At 34.7% G+C, this 16,393-nt stretch overlaps 1 protein-coding gene across 4 annotated transcripts in view; it reads right to left on the bottom strand.

Moving 5' to 3' along the window:
- Window positions 1-16,393, bottom strand: part of ANTXR2 (ANTXR cell adhesion molecule 2) — a 135,429-nt gene that overhangs the window by 81,562 nt on the left and 37,474 nt on the right. For all 4 annotated transcript variants that reach the window (XR_012131702.1, XR_012131703.1, XR_012131704.1 and 1 more), the window contains exons 10-11: window positions 15,074-15,143; window positions 3,875-3,953 (exon numbers count right to left, since the gene is read on the bottom strand). Coding sequence is in view for 1 of the 4 variants with exons in the window: in XM_037014855.2 (XP_036870750.2) it covers window positions 3,875-3,953; window positions 15,074-15,143 (149 nt within the window). In the remaining 3 variants the exon portion in view is untranslated. The remainder of the gene's footprint in view (window positions 1-3,874; window positions 3,954-15,073; window positions 15,144-16,393) is intronic.

The following is a 16,393-nucleotide window of genomic DNA, read 5'->3' as shown; positions in this document are numbered from 1 at the left end:
AATGCCTGGGTATTTACCATATTACCCTATCTCAATTTGGAATAAAGATCTAATGCACACGTGAGCAGATATATATCTCATTAGCGTCCGTCTCACTTCTAATACCTATAAAATGGGATAATTAACACTAATCTAATGAGAAAAAAGGAATTATGCTTTGATTATTATCAATATGATAAAGTGATTTATCATATTTGTTATCCTGTAATTATTAGCGGAATAATAAAATTCACACAAGACAATGAATCATTAACCTGAAGTATCAAGGTCACTGTAACCCCTCTGACCTTTCTCCCTCACCCTCTGACCTTTCTCTCTTCACCTAATGCTGCTTGCTTTTCATATTGGAATTCCATCTTCCTTTGGCTTCTTATATGGTAAGTGTCCAGGTTTTCCCATTTCTTGAGCTATTCCTTCTCTTACTTCACTTATTCTATTGACCAAGACAACCTTACACTTTTCCTTCAGATTGGTTAAACTTTAACTAGGTTCCCTCCTGGCTATAGGTCTGTGACCTTTTTTTTTTGGTTTGGTTTGGTTTTTTAGAGAATCTACTTTATAAAACTTATAATTGCAAAATCTTTCTCTGCCTCTTTGAAATGTATATAAATCTACTTTAACATCTCTTTCCAGTTTTGCAGATCCCAGGGGGAATGATTTTCTCAACCTGAGAGCCATTCCTTTGAAACATAATCATCAAAGAAGATGGCACCCCTACCTCCCTGTCTCTCTGGAGGGATTAGAGCCTATCTTCCATGTGTGCCCTGCTCCCAGTTTTAGCACTATCTCCTGTCAGAAAAATAGAAGACAGCTTTCTTCTCCTTGGAAAGGGCCAATTAGCAGATACAGGTGGCCGGCAATTCCCTCCACTCCAGCTCTTAAAAACTCTCCACCTCTTTGTCTCAGCAGAGTTGAATCCAATCTCTCCCTGCCAAAATAGACTGGGATAAAGTCTTCTTTACTTGTTTGTCTGATACAATTTTTCTTTATCACTATGTATTCCTCCCACTTCAAGGAAGAAAGGAGGGAAGGACAGAAGAAAGGGAAGGAAGACAGAAGGAGGGAGAGAGAAAAATAAGGAAGGAAGGAGGGAAGGACAGACTCGACAGATTATGATACTTACCCTTTCATCAATCAAAGGATATTTTAAAATTAGAATGGCAGAAAGAGCAATTTCAGAAATAAAACAATTCTTTCAAATTGAATAAGTCTAGTATTATGAAAAATGTAATCCATTTTCTTTCCTTTTTCTCATTTCAACACTGACATCTCTCTGTACTGGAGTTTTGGAACCACAGACTTGTAAGATAAACTCAACTGTGTTTTTGTCTCATTTGGTTTTGTATTTATAGATGCTTGATAATCTCATCTAAATATTCTATTCCCAACCTCTCCTTCCACAATTTTCATTTCAACCAAATACATTTACTCAGTTTGGGCCTTCTATTTATCTGTAATCTACTTCCCCTTCCCCTCTCTTTGCCTAAGTCCTGCTCTCCTTTCGAGACCCTGATTATCTCGGTTCCTCCATAAAGACAGCTTTTCTCTGGTCCTCTTTCTCTTCTTGCTCTAACCTCCTGAAACTCGCTCTTTATTTTCTAGTGAAAATGTCGAATTTGGTTAACTACCTCATTTCATACAATGACTCCCAAATGTGTACCTCCAACCAGACCTCTCTCTAGAACCCCAGGCTTATATTTTCAACTCCTTCTGATGTTTCCGCTGAGATGATTAAATGGGCATCTTTCACTCCACACTTCTAAAACAGAATTCCTCATCTTCTGCCCAAAACTGCTCTACTGGATGACAACTCATCCTTCTAGTTGCTCAGGTGTAAAAGTTTGGAGCTCTCCCTCATGTCCTTCTCTCACACCAACATCTAATCTGTCTAGGCATCCCATATGCTCCACCTTTAAAACATATTTGAATCCAGCCCCTTCTTACATCTCCAATGCCATCTCCTTACTGGAGTCCTCCTCCTCTCTTCTAGATTACTGGAACAGCCCCCTGAATTGGTCTCCAGGTTTCCACATTTGCCCTTACCTCCAAAGTCTGCTTTCACACAGCAGCTGGAATGATCCTTTTTAATTCATCAAGTCAGATTATGTCACCTTCCAATGGCTCCATGTTTCACTCAGAAGAAAAACTCAAGTCCTTACAATGACTTACAAACCCCACCCGATCTGCCCTCCTCCTTCCACTCTGTCCTCCTCATCTCCAGGTTCCTGCCCTCCCCAGCGATCTCCACTCCAGTACTCCGGCTGCCTTGCTCTGCTTGAAGCCTGTCAGTTACAGTCCCCTCCTTAGGCTTTGTTTCAGCTGCTCCTGCTGCAAGAAACAGTCTTCCCTTGGGAAGTTTTCTTTCTGGGCTCACTCCCTCACCTTCCTCAGGTCCTTGCTCAAATATCACCCCAGTGAAAATTACTTTGTTCCCTTATTTAATAACCTGCTCCTTCACTCTCCCTCCATCTCTGACACAACCAAAGTCACTTATTCTGAAATCACCTTTCTCTTGAACCACCTGAGTTACATTGCCCTCTCCTAAGAACTAGCAAGACTTAGGAAGACTTCTTTAAAGTACACAGTCTGCAAATTCCAAATGACTCATTTAACCTCAGCATCCCTGCACATCAAAATCATGTGTGGTTAACAGGATACAAAGACTTGTTTTTCTGCTTCCATGGAAGAGAGATGAAAAAAGACAGCTGGAGGTGCAGAATAGGAAGAAGGATGGAGAAAGAATGCCATTTCAGTGAGCTGAATAGAGAAACCATATAACCACAAATGTTTGTAAAGTCAACCACTTCCTGAGGGACCAGAAAACCTACAAATTGCAACATCCACAAAACCTGTAGATTTCAACATGAATTATAGAAGAAAAGGTGAAAAAAACTAGTTATTTTCAATATATAACTAGGTGTTAATATAAGGGTTATTATCCAGGGAATTCAATGGTAGTAACCCAAGGGTCCATAGGATCCTTGTTTCTCCTGCAACATTTTCTTACAAGAGAAACACAACTGTCTCTACATAGATAATTTTGTTTGTTTGTTTTCTGGAGGAAGGATAGCTCTTAAATTAAAAGATGAAAAATACAAAACCATGAAACCATGAGAGCTGAGAAATACTTAGGTTTGGGATTTTGGTCTTTTAAAGGGCAGGGATTATTTTTCTTTGCCTTGATTTATATTTTTTACAAATAATATATAAAATAGTAGTCATGTGATCAGTCCCTTTTCCTTCTGTTTTCATGCTCAAAAACCTAATATCAAAACTTGCCATCAACCCTAAAAATTAACCACAAAGAAAACACTATTTTCTCAATGAAGTCTGCATTTCAAAATATTGTATATTAGGTAATGAAAATTAATCATCTATAAAACACAGCTTCAGTCTAAGGTATATCAAGCTATAAAATTCCTTACTCATATTAGAAAGCACCAATGCTTAAGATGAACAAAAAAATGAGGTCACCCATTAAGATGCACTAATAATTTCAAAAATATGTTAAATGTCTTGAATACTATAATCCAACCTTCATAAGAGAAAAACATTATTCATTTACATATTTAATGTCTTAAGAAAAAAATGCTTCATTTGGAAATCATTCTCATACCTTATTTTGATTTCAAAGATAACTTTTGAATTTTATAAATGTCAAAGTAAAATGTATGCTATTTTAAAATTCTTTTTAATGTGGCTAAAAGGAAAAAGCAAAACAACCAAAATTAATTCTATAGTTTTCCTTGCAATGCTCTCCAGGTCATTGTTTATATGTTCATTATTGTAGTATGCAACAACACCAAGGAACCATAAATTATTTCTACATAGAACAATTTTTAAGAGGCAACTTCATGCAAACTTTTTTACTTACACATTCTGTGGCTGTGACTATTAATGAGCCTGAGATGACAGATTTTCCTCCATTAAAGCTCACTGAAACATCAAGAGTTCTGAAAGAAAATGAAGAAACTGTATTAAAGATAAATTAAAGATTAGAGGATTGTGAGGTATTTTTATTTCCTCATATAACTCAAAATCATCTAGAAAGTCTACTTTGATCAGTTATCCCAGCTTTTTTCTTAGTCCCAGGCCTGACTCAATGGCCAGAGGCCAATTTCTTAAATGATCTAATTATTCCTAAAAGAAGCATTAACAAAACTAGGAACATTAAGAAATTCCTCAAGCCAAAGAAATGCTGAGATTGTTCCAGGTTCACAAAAACCTAAGAAGAGGAAAAAAATTCCCTCAATCCCATTTAGCTTATTTTCCCTGTCCTAGACATTATTATCATCACAAGATCATTGTTTAAGAATATGAATTGTAAATAATAAACCACTCAAGGATAAAATATGGAGAAAGTGATAATGAAGGGGGAGATGTGCTGAAGAAAAAAAGAAAATATGATTTATTTGAAGGTATTTGTTGTATATGGTCTCTGGATATTAAAATATCTTGACAAAGGTATGAAAAGAGAATATAATTTTTAGTCATGGCTTAGAAATATCAAAGTTAAAATACAGCTCTTATCTTAGAAATATGATTTCAAATTATAAAATAATAAATAAAATTTCATTAATCCAGATTCTAGTAATTCATTATTTGGGACCAGTCAGAAGTCGGCAGTTTTCACTTTTTTTTAAATAGCTCTAACAAGATAACAAAGGGAAAAATACGATAAGGAGATTTTAAAGTATTAAGGAAACAGCTATTTTCCAAAATAGTTTACAGAGTATATTATCATATAATAATTGGTGTGCCAACATTTCAAAGCTATCCATTCATTAAAGCATCGAGAAGTAGGTAACATTTTGTTAATTTGGCTTCTATACAATGCCATGCTCCAATTCTCATAAAATATTCTAAATTCCAAGAATTAATAGCTAGGAAATTTGCCTTAATTACTCTCAATTAGTAAAATTTTTGTTCCGTTCAGATGATTTCTTCCCTATGTCTTGAGTTGAGTGCCAAGTACTACTAGTCATATAGAGTTAAGATAAAAACAGAAGCAATCTCCAGCCACCGGTAAAATTTTCAGTAACGATGCCAGAGAGGGCAGAGATGAGAAATAGTATTTACTCCCTGCTATGTGCCAGACATGGTCCTAGGCATTTTATGGACATTATCTCACTTAATCACCACAATAGCCCTTAAAGTAAGCAGTAGTTTCAGTTTCACAGAGGGAACACATAAGGCTCCGAAATGCTAATTACTTTGTCCAATGTTGTAAAGCTAGGACTCTAATTTTGAAGTCTTTCCATCAGACCACAGAAGCTTAATGAAATGAACGTCTTCAGTGTTTCTTTTCTCAAGGTATTATTGACTTTGGATTCATATAGGAACACAGCCACGAGGAAAGATGCTACTAGTAAACTTCTAGCTAAGCTCTTCTTCAAAATTCAGGAATCCTTTAAAAAATATTTCCTGTAAAATATTCCCTTCATAATAACATTTTGTTTAAAAAAAAAAGTTTAGCTATATCAAGAAAAGAATAGAACTTGGGAAGTTTATATCAACTTAACTGAACTTCTGAACTTGTCCAACATAGAATGCCAGGTGGTTTATTTAAGAAAAAAAATTTAAACCTGATTGCTTATTCTGCAGAACTGAGTGCCTTGTTTTGCTTTGCTTTATTTACTTATTTTTTTGAAGACTAAGCATAGTTGAATTAAAAAACAATCCTTCCCAGTAATTTCTCTACTTTAAAGCATGTACCAGAAAGCACATGACGTGGTAGGCATGGTTTTAGTTTGGCGGATGATTATTTGATTCATAATAATGTAGTGTTGCAAGTAATCTTATTGATTCAACTTTTAACAGATCAACAAATATTGAGTGAAGTTGTTTATAATAAGGTACTTAGAATTCATGACAAATAAACCAGTTATCTAATTCACAAAACACTCAAAACTTTTAATACTTACAAAAATGGAATAAGAAAAAAAAAGAAGAAAGTTTTTACATCAAAGTTCATTATTTTCTATAGTAAATATGCATGATGATGAGATCTTATAGGCAACCAAAATAACTGCACATTGCCCCAAGATCATATATAACATATTTAGTATAATGTGGCTGGTGTCAAAAAAAAGAGTTAAGTCTCCACATATGGAAATCCACCTGCCGATTCTTTTGACATATGGATTCAGTTGAAACAACATCACCTTCACCTTCCTAAGAGTAGTAATAACATGTTCAAAACATTTCCATCAACAACAGCACCAGTGATGATGGCATTTACTGATTACTCATCATGAGCCAGACGCATTACACTCATCTTCTCACAGTGACCCACCGAGATGGACAGTAGTATTTTGTACATTTCCCAAATGAGCAAACTGAAGCTTAGAAAGGTGATTTTTCCAAATGCTGGACTTCTCTGACTCTCTAGTCAAAGTGCTTCTACCTCATACTTCCTTAATCCTTGACAAATAATTTAGGACCTCATATTTAAATTTCTCTCACTGAAAAGAGCTTGGTGTCACTCCTCAAGTTTTTACTATATTCACATATTGCTCATGGTTACCTAGAAAGGCATTTACTAACGCTAAGATAACAGGAAAAACAAACATTAAAAGTTACTTCTGCTTTTACATATTGTAGTTTCTTTATAAAAACATTTTTGAAATTATTGGTACAAAATTGGCACTGTCATGAAGCTGATACCTTTGACCAAAGCTATGCTACTCGCTTGCTGACATAGAGATTGATAAAACCACCTCACCCTCGAACTCAAACCCAAATACCTTGGCCTTTCTTTGCCCCAAAGCTCTGAGATATGTACTTAATGTTTTCTTTCATATCTTATGTTACTTCTGCTAGTGTCTTCAGATGGCTCATTTCTATTCCTATAGGATTTCTACTTCTGGTTAGTGAATTTCTGCCAGTAGAATCCACACTCTAAGTTTATAGAGACTTTCTCATGGACAAAATGTATTAAAGCCATGCTGGTTTTATTACTTAATCTCATATGTGAGAGGTAAAGGGAGAATTCATCTTTATTTACCCTCAAAATCAATTAAAATTGAGAAATGAGACAGATTCAGCCCACACATTGGGGAACAAGAAGTCCTGGGTTTGAACCCTAGCTACTATACTCTCAATTTTGCATTCCTAAATCTATAAAATGGGGGAAATTGTATCTACTTCAGAATTGTTTTGTAGAGCTGGATAAAATAATACACACAAAATACCCAACACAGTGCCTGGAACACAGCAGTACTTTTAAATTACTGTAACATCTATTTTTCTAATGCTTTGCTCAGAATATAAAGATGCTTTTACATAAACCTTTTAGATCCAAAATAATACAGATAATACAAAAAATGTATAGTAGTTTTAATAAAATAAAATAATGTGATGAAAAAATTACCTAATACTTTTTGTGTAAGTTAAAGAATTTCTATTCTACATACTGCCATATAAGAATATAGCAAGCTAAAATGTTTTAAAAAATGTCTAGTATAGAACGTCATGCAGGTTTGTATAAAAAATTTTTTCAATGCTATTTCCTTCCTACTACAAAACATTATCTTGATTAAACTAACCTTATAGCTATGTTGAGTTATGTGCTTAAACCTCCAACCTAAAACTGCACTCCTAATTGCTTTATGAGTGTTCTCCAATAAATTCATTCAATTGATCATTCTCTTACTCGTTAATTCAATAAGTATTCATAAATTGCCTACAATAGGCCAAGCTAGGCTGTGCTTGGTAATGAGGCTCCAATAACAGAACACAGCATTGTGATGTAACTGGAAGGAAGCCATACAAACAATTACAATAGAGCGTGGTATCAATTGAAACAAATACAAGCACAAGGGTCCTGGAGGACCTAATGGGAAACACAACCAACTCAGCCTTGCCACAGGGACATCAACCACCGTCTCCCATGGGATCACTTCTAAGATGAATCCTACAGAATAAGAAGAAGGTAGTTAGGAGAGGAGATTAGAAAGGGAGAAGGAGCACAGTCTGACAGGCTAGAAGGCAAAAAGGAACTAAAAACCATTCAATGCAGCAGCAATACAAGAGTGTGAGTGTGAGTGTATGGCTTGGGGCTGCTGAGAGTAGTAGGGAAGGATCAGGAAGAACCCAGGGTGCCATCCTTAGAGATCTGGAAGTAGTATTAAGAGTTTTTAAACTGGATAGAAATACGGTCAGGATTGTGTTTGACAAATATCACTTTGTTGTATAGAGCATGGGTTGAAAGAATAAATTTCCACAGAAGATGGACCAGCTCAGAGTCTCAGTGTACGCCCAGGAACCAAAGGAGAGCTGAGCTGAAGCAATGGCAAGGGGGTCACTGTGAAAATGAAAACTGGGAGCCATGGGAGAGTTAGAATAAAAACGACTTGGACATTCATTGGATGTAGGAGGTGAGGAAGAAGGAATAATTAAGATGAATTCACAGTTCCTGTAGTGTAGAGGTTAAGTAGTCTTGCATAGAAACACAGGAGAAGAAGTAGGTTTGAACAGAAGTACATGAGTTTAATTTGGGAGCTTAAAGTTTAAGGTGCCTATGGGAAATCTGAGTGAGTTAGTAGACATTTGGATAGCAGGTTTAGGGCTAAGGAAAAGATCTTGTCTACAGATTTGGAGCATATCAACAAGAAAAGGAAGCCTGAGGGAAGATGTGTTTATGAGTCAGGAATCTAACCATGGTAAAAACTGAGCTTTAAGTGTTGTAAGAACTGGAGACTGAGGTGACATCTGAGAAGAAACAACCAGGGAGGGAGGTGAGAATATGAAGTCATGAGAGACCAGGGAGGACCTTCTGAGACAGGACTGGCCCATGGCACAGATAATGCAGGGCAGTCAGGGAACATAAGGCTGAGAAGAGACAACTCCTTCAACTACCTTTTCTTTAAGTTGGTTCTACATTGTTTAGAATTGCTTACAAATATCTTAATATCCTTTTTGCTCCATCCTTATAAATGGAATATTTTTTCCAAACTAGAAGAAGAATCCTAAAAAAGTCATATAACAGAAAGATTGTTTGATGCATTTCAATGTCAATTGGTAATTAATAGTGATAAAACTAAATTCATTCCACATGAGAAATTATTAAATAATATTATGATATGTAATTAAGTAAATAAAATTCACTATTTCCTAATGATCACAGTGCTCTTATTTAATGTTTAAAAATGTATGACACTTCCAAACAGGAGAGTGACTCAGTGCCATGTGATAGAGCTACTCTCATCTGAGAAATTTCATACTCCATGAAATATGGTTGACATTTCAATCCACAGTAACCTATTTGCAAAGTATTCATTTGCTACTGATTTTATGCCTATCCAATAAAAGATTACCATTTTATGATCCATTAAAAAAGATGAAAAAATTAAATAAAATTCTGAAAGACATTTGCTGGAAGTAATAAATAATTTATTTCCAATTTGCACATACTGGAAATTAAACTGGCAACTACTCAGAAAGTTATTAAAATTATGGTGACTTAAGATATTTTGAAATCGAGGGCTACCATTTAATACTCTGCAGAGCTTTTTTAAAGTTAGCCTTATGAATAATAAAGATTATGAGTTGAAAAATTAGATTTCATATTTGTAAGTATTTTAAAGATTCCATTTATACTTATGAGTATATATGTAAATTAACATCTTGTCTAAGGATATTTTCTTCAAAGTGGTTACAGGATTCTGGAATAAAATAATTTCTTCTTGAGATACCTCCATATATGTGTGTGCAACTAAAACAAACACTGCAGTCAGGAAGGCAGCTAGGTTGTAAAAGAGAAAAAAGTACATTCAGAGAAGTACTGTATATCACACATTATAAATGTTTTCAGTATTACACTGAAAATAACCTCTTTTCAACTGTTTTGTGTATTTCAATAAAATACTGAAAAGGCATTTGAAAATAATCAATTTTAGTGCCTTTGATCTAAAAATGTCAAATACCTTAGTACTATTAAAATGTTTTGATAATATAAAATTTAGAAGGAGATATAAGGATTTAAATACATATTTAAGGATAATTCTCTATTTTATCATACAGCTGCCTCTCTTTGAATACTTGTAGTTACCAAAACACCCAATAATTCCAACTATTAGAAAGAGCTTTGTCTATTGAAATGTGCCTACTTCCTCTTTTCTTCTCCTTTCCTTGGAGAATAAAGAATAAGTCAAATCTATCTTTGCATGATAGACCTGATGTTTCTATACAGCTGATGTGTCACACCTGAATCACATCTTTTTCTGTATTTTAAATTGCACCATATTTAGCACTTCCATATTTGGCAACATCTTGTTGGCCTCACCCTAGATGTACTCAAATTAAGTGCTGGTTCTCTTAAAGATAATTTCCAGAACTGAATAATAATACTTAGGATGGAGATACAATACAGATTAGGTGAATTTATCAGATTTATAAGTATAATCAGAAAGCAATACACAATATGAAAGTACAGTTCCATGTTCCACTACTGGAGTGGGACACAGGGTGTAATGAAATAGAGGTCTTCAGCCTTAACCTAGCTCACCAAGATTCTAATGTTTACATTGAAAATTAAGACATAACTAATGTCCTACTATCTATGATAAAGAACAGAATAAATTAAGTCTCATTCTTCATAAGGAGCAGAACAAAGAATAAAGTTTTGGTTGTATCACCTGCTACTAAGATATGGAGTTGGAGATTGTATAGCTATACACACACATCCATATATAGATGTGTTTTGAAAAGAAGTATTAGTGTGAGAAACTGTAAAGGCAGAATTTGTGCAACCAAGAGAGATAAATGGAATTAATTAATTTCATCCCAGACAAAATGGGTTATATTGCAAAAATAATGTTGATGAAAATAAAAAGATTCTATTACTAAGTTAGGCTCCCACTGCATGTCTGCCACACCATTCACCTCAGTGAGCCTTCAGTATCAAACATTAAAAATTTCGGCATACACTGATGTACTTCTACTTCATACTCAGAACACTGTCAAGCGTCTTCCCACACTGCCTTTTAAGAGATTTAATACTATCAGTTTCATCTGATTTAGATATTTATTTCATATTTGCCTAAAGATTCTAGCCAATGTTTTTGAAAGCACATTTAACTATACCATATGCCTCCTTAAATCATCTCTATCAAACAAGCTGTAGAATTAAGGCTCTGGTTCATTCTGTTCTGTTTTTCTTTCTTCACAATGTGTTTATGTATATTTGCCCAATTTACTCTGCTCTTCTTGCCAAATTACAGGTTTGAGATTTCAACTATTGCAGAGCAGCTGTGCTATTGTTGATGTCACATGAAACCAAGGTCAGGGAAGAAGCCTGGTGACACTTTGAACACTGAAAGTACTGGCGACACCGACATACTATACTAGGAGGCAATCTCCTTGGAGAGGATTCAAATAACTTCAGAGTCCTTCCTACTCAAATTTAAGATTTTGGTACAAACGAACCATTGGCAGAAATAAACTCCCAAACAATCTATAGATTTTTCCTGGTAAGCAAATCAGTAATCATATGACATTTTAAAACTAACTTGTATCCAGTGAAAGAAATAGAAAAAAAACAGCCTAACTACTGACACCTTAACAGTCTGTTTACAAACTAAGTATTTATTCATCTTAGTCTAAAAATCTGTATCAAACAGATGTAGTACGTAGAGCTCTCTCAAACAAAATACATCAAAGACCCATTCCAACCATGCAAAACAGTAATGTACCTGGAGAAGATTTGGCCAGATATTTCAACTTTTGTTTACTACATGACATGAATTTCTAAATCCAAACCTAGGCCCTAGTGGTTCTGCTACATTCTTAGTTCCCATCTCAAAGTAAACATCTTCATGTTAACCCTCTTTCAAATCAAAATTCACAACTCTAGATTTTTAAAAGAATAATCCTCAAACAAATGTAATTCCGGAAGTAACATAAAGATGAGAAAGGAACAAACAGAACAGGCTAATGAGATGAGGCACATGTCCATGGATCCAGCTCTGAGACTCTGCATCTGGCTTTGAGGCTGTCTGTCCAGGGTTACTTCACCAGCGTGTTGTTAATTATTTAACTGAGAGAACAGGGGGAACCATCACCACATCTGTCACCCTGACACAGGAAAAACCTTCATTCGTTGTTAGGCCAGATGTGTTTATTTGAAACATAGTCTAACTAGCTACTTAATGGGTTTGAATCTGTAGCCAGAAGCTAATTAAGCAAACATATTAAGCATCGGCCACCTTACAAGGCTAAACTGTTTCAGCTGTGTTGATTTTAATCCAATCTCATAAGAGCTCATCACCTTCAAAAGTATCTGAAGAAAATTCAAGGCACAGGAAAGGTCCAAATTACTTGCAACATACTTAGTAGAACAAATGTCTTAAATACTCAGTACATTAACAAAATAAAATCTTGTCCAGCTTTGCCTCAGTAATATCATGTACTCAATACCAAAAACAGGGGGGAGGCAAAAGTAAGTATTTTAGACAGATCTCCCCCCAAATTTCCCAGTTTACTTGTAAATAAATATGAACATCAAAAACCAAACAAATGATTTCTTGTGTGTCCAATTTTTATTATTCTTCACATGATTTTTTAAAATCGTATCTCCTGAGTATTTAGCCAGTCTACAAATCACTAAAGAATATCAGCAGTCTCTATGGTAGACTTACAAGAAGACCAGGCACAAAGGCAAATTCTAGAGAAAACAGTTCAGTGCCTGAGACAGAACAGGCATATTACATTTTATAACAACTGTGTTGAAGAAAGTAAGCTGTCTTCTTTAACTAACTACTACATTTAAAAAGATAAGGTGGTGCTCTGCACTCTTAAATGGCACACACACCCCCAAAATAGGATTCTGATTATTTTTCTCCTGATATAGACCCCTGCCCCCAGCAATCAAATGCACTTTTTTAGCTTTTCATATAACTAGTAAATCAAAATTTTGAGAAAAATGTATTCATCCTTTCATCTAACACACATTTATCTAATCTGTTATGTGTCAGGCATTGTGTTAGGTGCTAAAGATACAGCAAGAAATAAGACAAAACTCATCTTAGCAGAAATGAAACACACAAATGAATAAATGCTTTAGAGAAAAAATAAAACCATTTAAAGTGAAGAGAGAGTGCTAACTGATGAGAGGGGGAAGACTGATTAAATGGGGTGGCCAGAAGGGCTTACTGAGAAGGTGGCATTTGGACAAGACTTGGAGAAGGTGAGAGAGGGAGCCACAAGGGAAGAGCATTTCATTCAGGCATGGGATGTACAGGGCATACATGGCCGACATGGGAGTGTGCTGATGTGGTTAAGGAGCAGGATATGGTTAAGAGGCCAGCAGGGCCATAACAGAAGGAGCAAAAGGGAGATGAAGACTGAGATGTAATGTAAGGAGCCAGATCCTGTAGAACCTCGTAGAACATTATAATGATCAGATTTCACTCTGGGTGGACAAGGAGAACTCAATTATCAAGGATTTTTATCAAGGAGAGGGGACATAGACGAATCTGTTTGAACAGGACTGTTTCTGTCAAGGACAAAAGCACAAAAGCCAGTTGAGAACCTAGTAAACCAAACAAGAGATGACAGTAGCTTGGTCTAGGATGGTATCAGTGGAGGTAGTGGGGTATGACTGGATTTTGAACATATTTTGGGATTAGAGCTGATTTGCCAATAGACTGCATTTAAGAGAAATCAATAATGACTCAAAGGTTTTTGAACTGAACAACAGAAATGATGGAGTTGCCAGTGACTAAAATAGAAAAGACAGATCAGGGTGCAGATTAGGGGGAACAATCAAGAGAATCAATGTGGAATTATAGATTCAATGAAATAGGACTAAGCTTCAAGTCGACAGTTTTATCATGGCTAATACAAGACATGATTACCCAGAAAGCCACCAAGTTCCACTATGCCCTTGGGGTTAATAATGCTCCATGCAAAATGGACTTGCCTCAAATTCCAAGGCCAGCCTAATTTAGTCAAAAGCATGTTGCCAATGACACTACCTTATTACATTACAGAAAATGAGCATGTTTTTATAGAAAGAAAACAGATTCCGATAATCTTGCTTTTATGTTATATTATGCAGCTCCTTTCAATCAATTAAAAATAAAAAGCTGATACTGCTCCAATTTACTTAGATGACCAGAAGTGATATCTAACAGATATCTTGCAAATCTCAGCATCCACAGAAGTTAAGTGCTCGAGTCAATTTCAAGCTACTTCCGTGGAGAAAAATATAGTTTTCACTCTTAACACTAGTCCAGATTTGGGACTGGGGCCTTGTATAGTTTATTTTCCTTTGCTACAGGTGCAAAATCGGTATAAAATGATCTTGTAAAACTGTATCCTGTCCATTATCCTAAACGTATTGTATCCACTGCGGCTGAGCTAGAGAACATCTGAACTATTTGCAATCATTTTCTTCATAATAGAGAGGATAGAAAGAAAGAATCACAAATGAAAATACTAAATTACTAGTGAAATTATTTGTATATAGGTGATTCAAATAAAAGCTCTTCTTCCAAACTAAATATCCCTTATTTTAGCCAGCTAACATTACGGTTTATTATCATACCAAAGAACATGAGAAGATAGACCTTACCAGAACTAGGTCACAAATTGAAGCACAAATATTTCATAGTCCACAGCATGCCTCACTGAGATATGTTCCTTTTGCCCTCTAATCATAATATTTAAATACTGTGATAATTAGTCAAAATTTCACTTTGGAACTTGTGCATGTGTGTATATATATATGTATGTGTATGTGTATACATGTGCATATGTGTAAATTCAATATTCTAAAGTTCAAAATAATGACTGTGGTTTTGATTATCTAAAGAGTGTAACAACAGTTCTCAAACCCATCCAGATATAGACTCTTTTAATCAATATTTAAGGAACAGGATAAAGAAAACTTTACTATTTTCCACTTAACTATCATTGAAGTTCTAACCGTAGTGACTAGCCTAGGGCTCACTGTTTCATATATATCTGTACATAAGAAAAGATGCAATGAAACAACTAATGTATATTTGTCACCATTTCCTAATAATTTGTAGCTAAAACATTTTTAAAATGTTTTTAATCAAGTACTTACTCTCCAGCTTTATTCAGGGTAGGTGCAGGACAAAGCATAGAATTAATCTCCACACTTACTGGGTTTACACCTAGAAAATAAAATGCCACTGAATCAATAAAGGGCTTTGTATCTCACATAGATTCATTAATAGTAGAAAGAGCACACAGCAGTAAGAGTTAAAGTTTGGAACATTAGATATATTAGCATGAAAAACCAAAGACTGTCATCTGAAAAAAGAGGAGAAGGAAAAGAGAAAGAAAAATCTCTATATGACTCATTGATATATGGTATTAGTAAATTTTTGATAAATAAACATGATTTTTGGACTTAGATTAAGTTCACAGGCATTTGTAGATACTATAAAATTATCACCTTTCTTCCTCCATTTTTCAAGTATCTAAGATTTTTAAGGATAAACTATATATTTTAAAATAATTTAAAAACAATGGAGGAAAGAATGTCCAAAAGAGAATGAATTTATTTCAAGTTTAATAAAATAATTGTGTCTACAATAAATACATTTTATAAAACCAAACACTTAAATTGCTCCTGTAATTTTAATAGTATGTGAAAAAAATGATCTTGACATATTCAGAAGAGTTTCATAATAAAATAGATAATGATGGAAATATAATCTGACTCCATCTATTTGTTTGAGGATTTTCAATAAACAATCTTTTATAGCTAAGTATAAAATATTTATATTATAATCAACTCACATATGTAATCAAAAGGAATTAGGTAATGCTAACTCTTAGATACACATGGCAACTGAATAAAAAAAATAATTATTTTGTCCTCTTCAATTGTGGAACCTACTATGAAGAGAGTTTTTTACAAATATTATTGTCTTGTTTTACCAAAATGATGATCTTATTAGGAAAGAAAGGAAATAACTATGACATACACCATGCTGAGATCCTCCCAACTTTAATTCAACAAACATATATTGAATAGTTACTGTGTATGTAGCCAAACCTGTGTTAAGTGGAGTGTTTGGTATCTTCAGATAAATACAGCAAAACTGTAAGTGATTTCTCAAAAAATTGTTCTACTAGAGTTAGAGCATCTGCCACATAGATTAAAATTTAGAAGTCAGTGAGGGAAAAATGTCTTTAATGCAGACCCCAAATTCTCAGAATTCTAAGATCCATTTAAGAGGGGAAGTTTTTCTTAGAATGAAGATAAGAAACAATACATTCGTCTGCTTTTTTGAAAGCAAAGCTAGGGAAAATAAAGCCTAATCCCATAAATATGATAATTTTCAGCAAATACAGGGCTGGGTACTCACTGGAGATATCAGCTATCTATAAGGCAAAAAGCTTGTCTCAGGAAGCT

The sequence above is a fragment of the Manis javanica genome, chromosome 5 (assembly GCF_040802235.1).
Source record: "Manis javanica isolate MJ-LG chromosome 5, MJ_LKY, whole genome shotgun sequence".
Classification (NCBI taxonomy): Eukaryota; Metazoa; Chordata; class Mammalia; order Pholidota; family Manidae; genus Manis; species Manis javanica.
The sequence above is the reverse complement of the archived record's forward strand: the minus strand, read 5'-3'. Positions and strand labels throughout refer to the sequence as shown.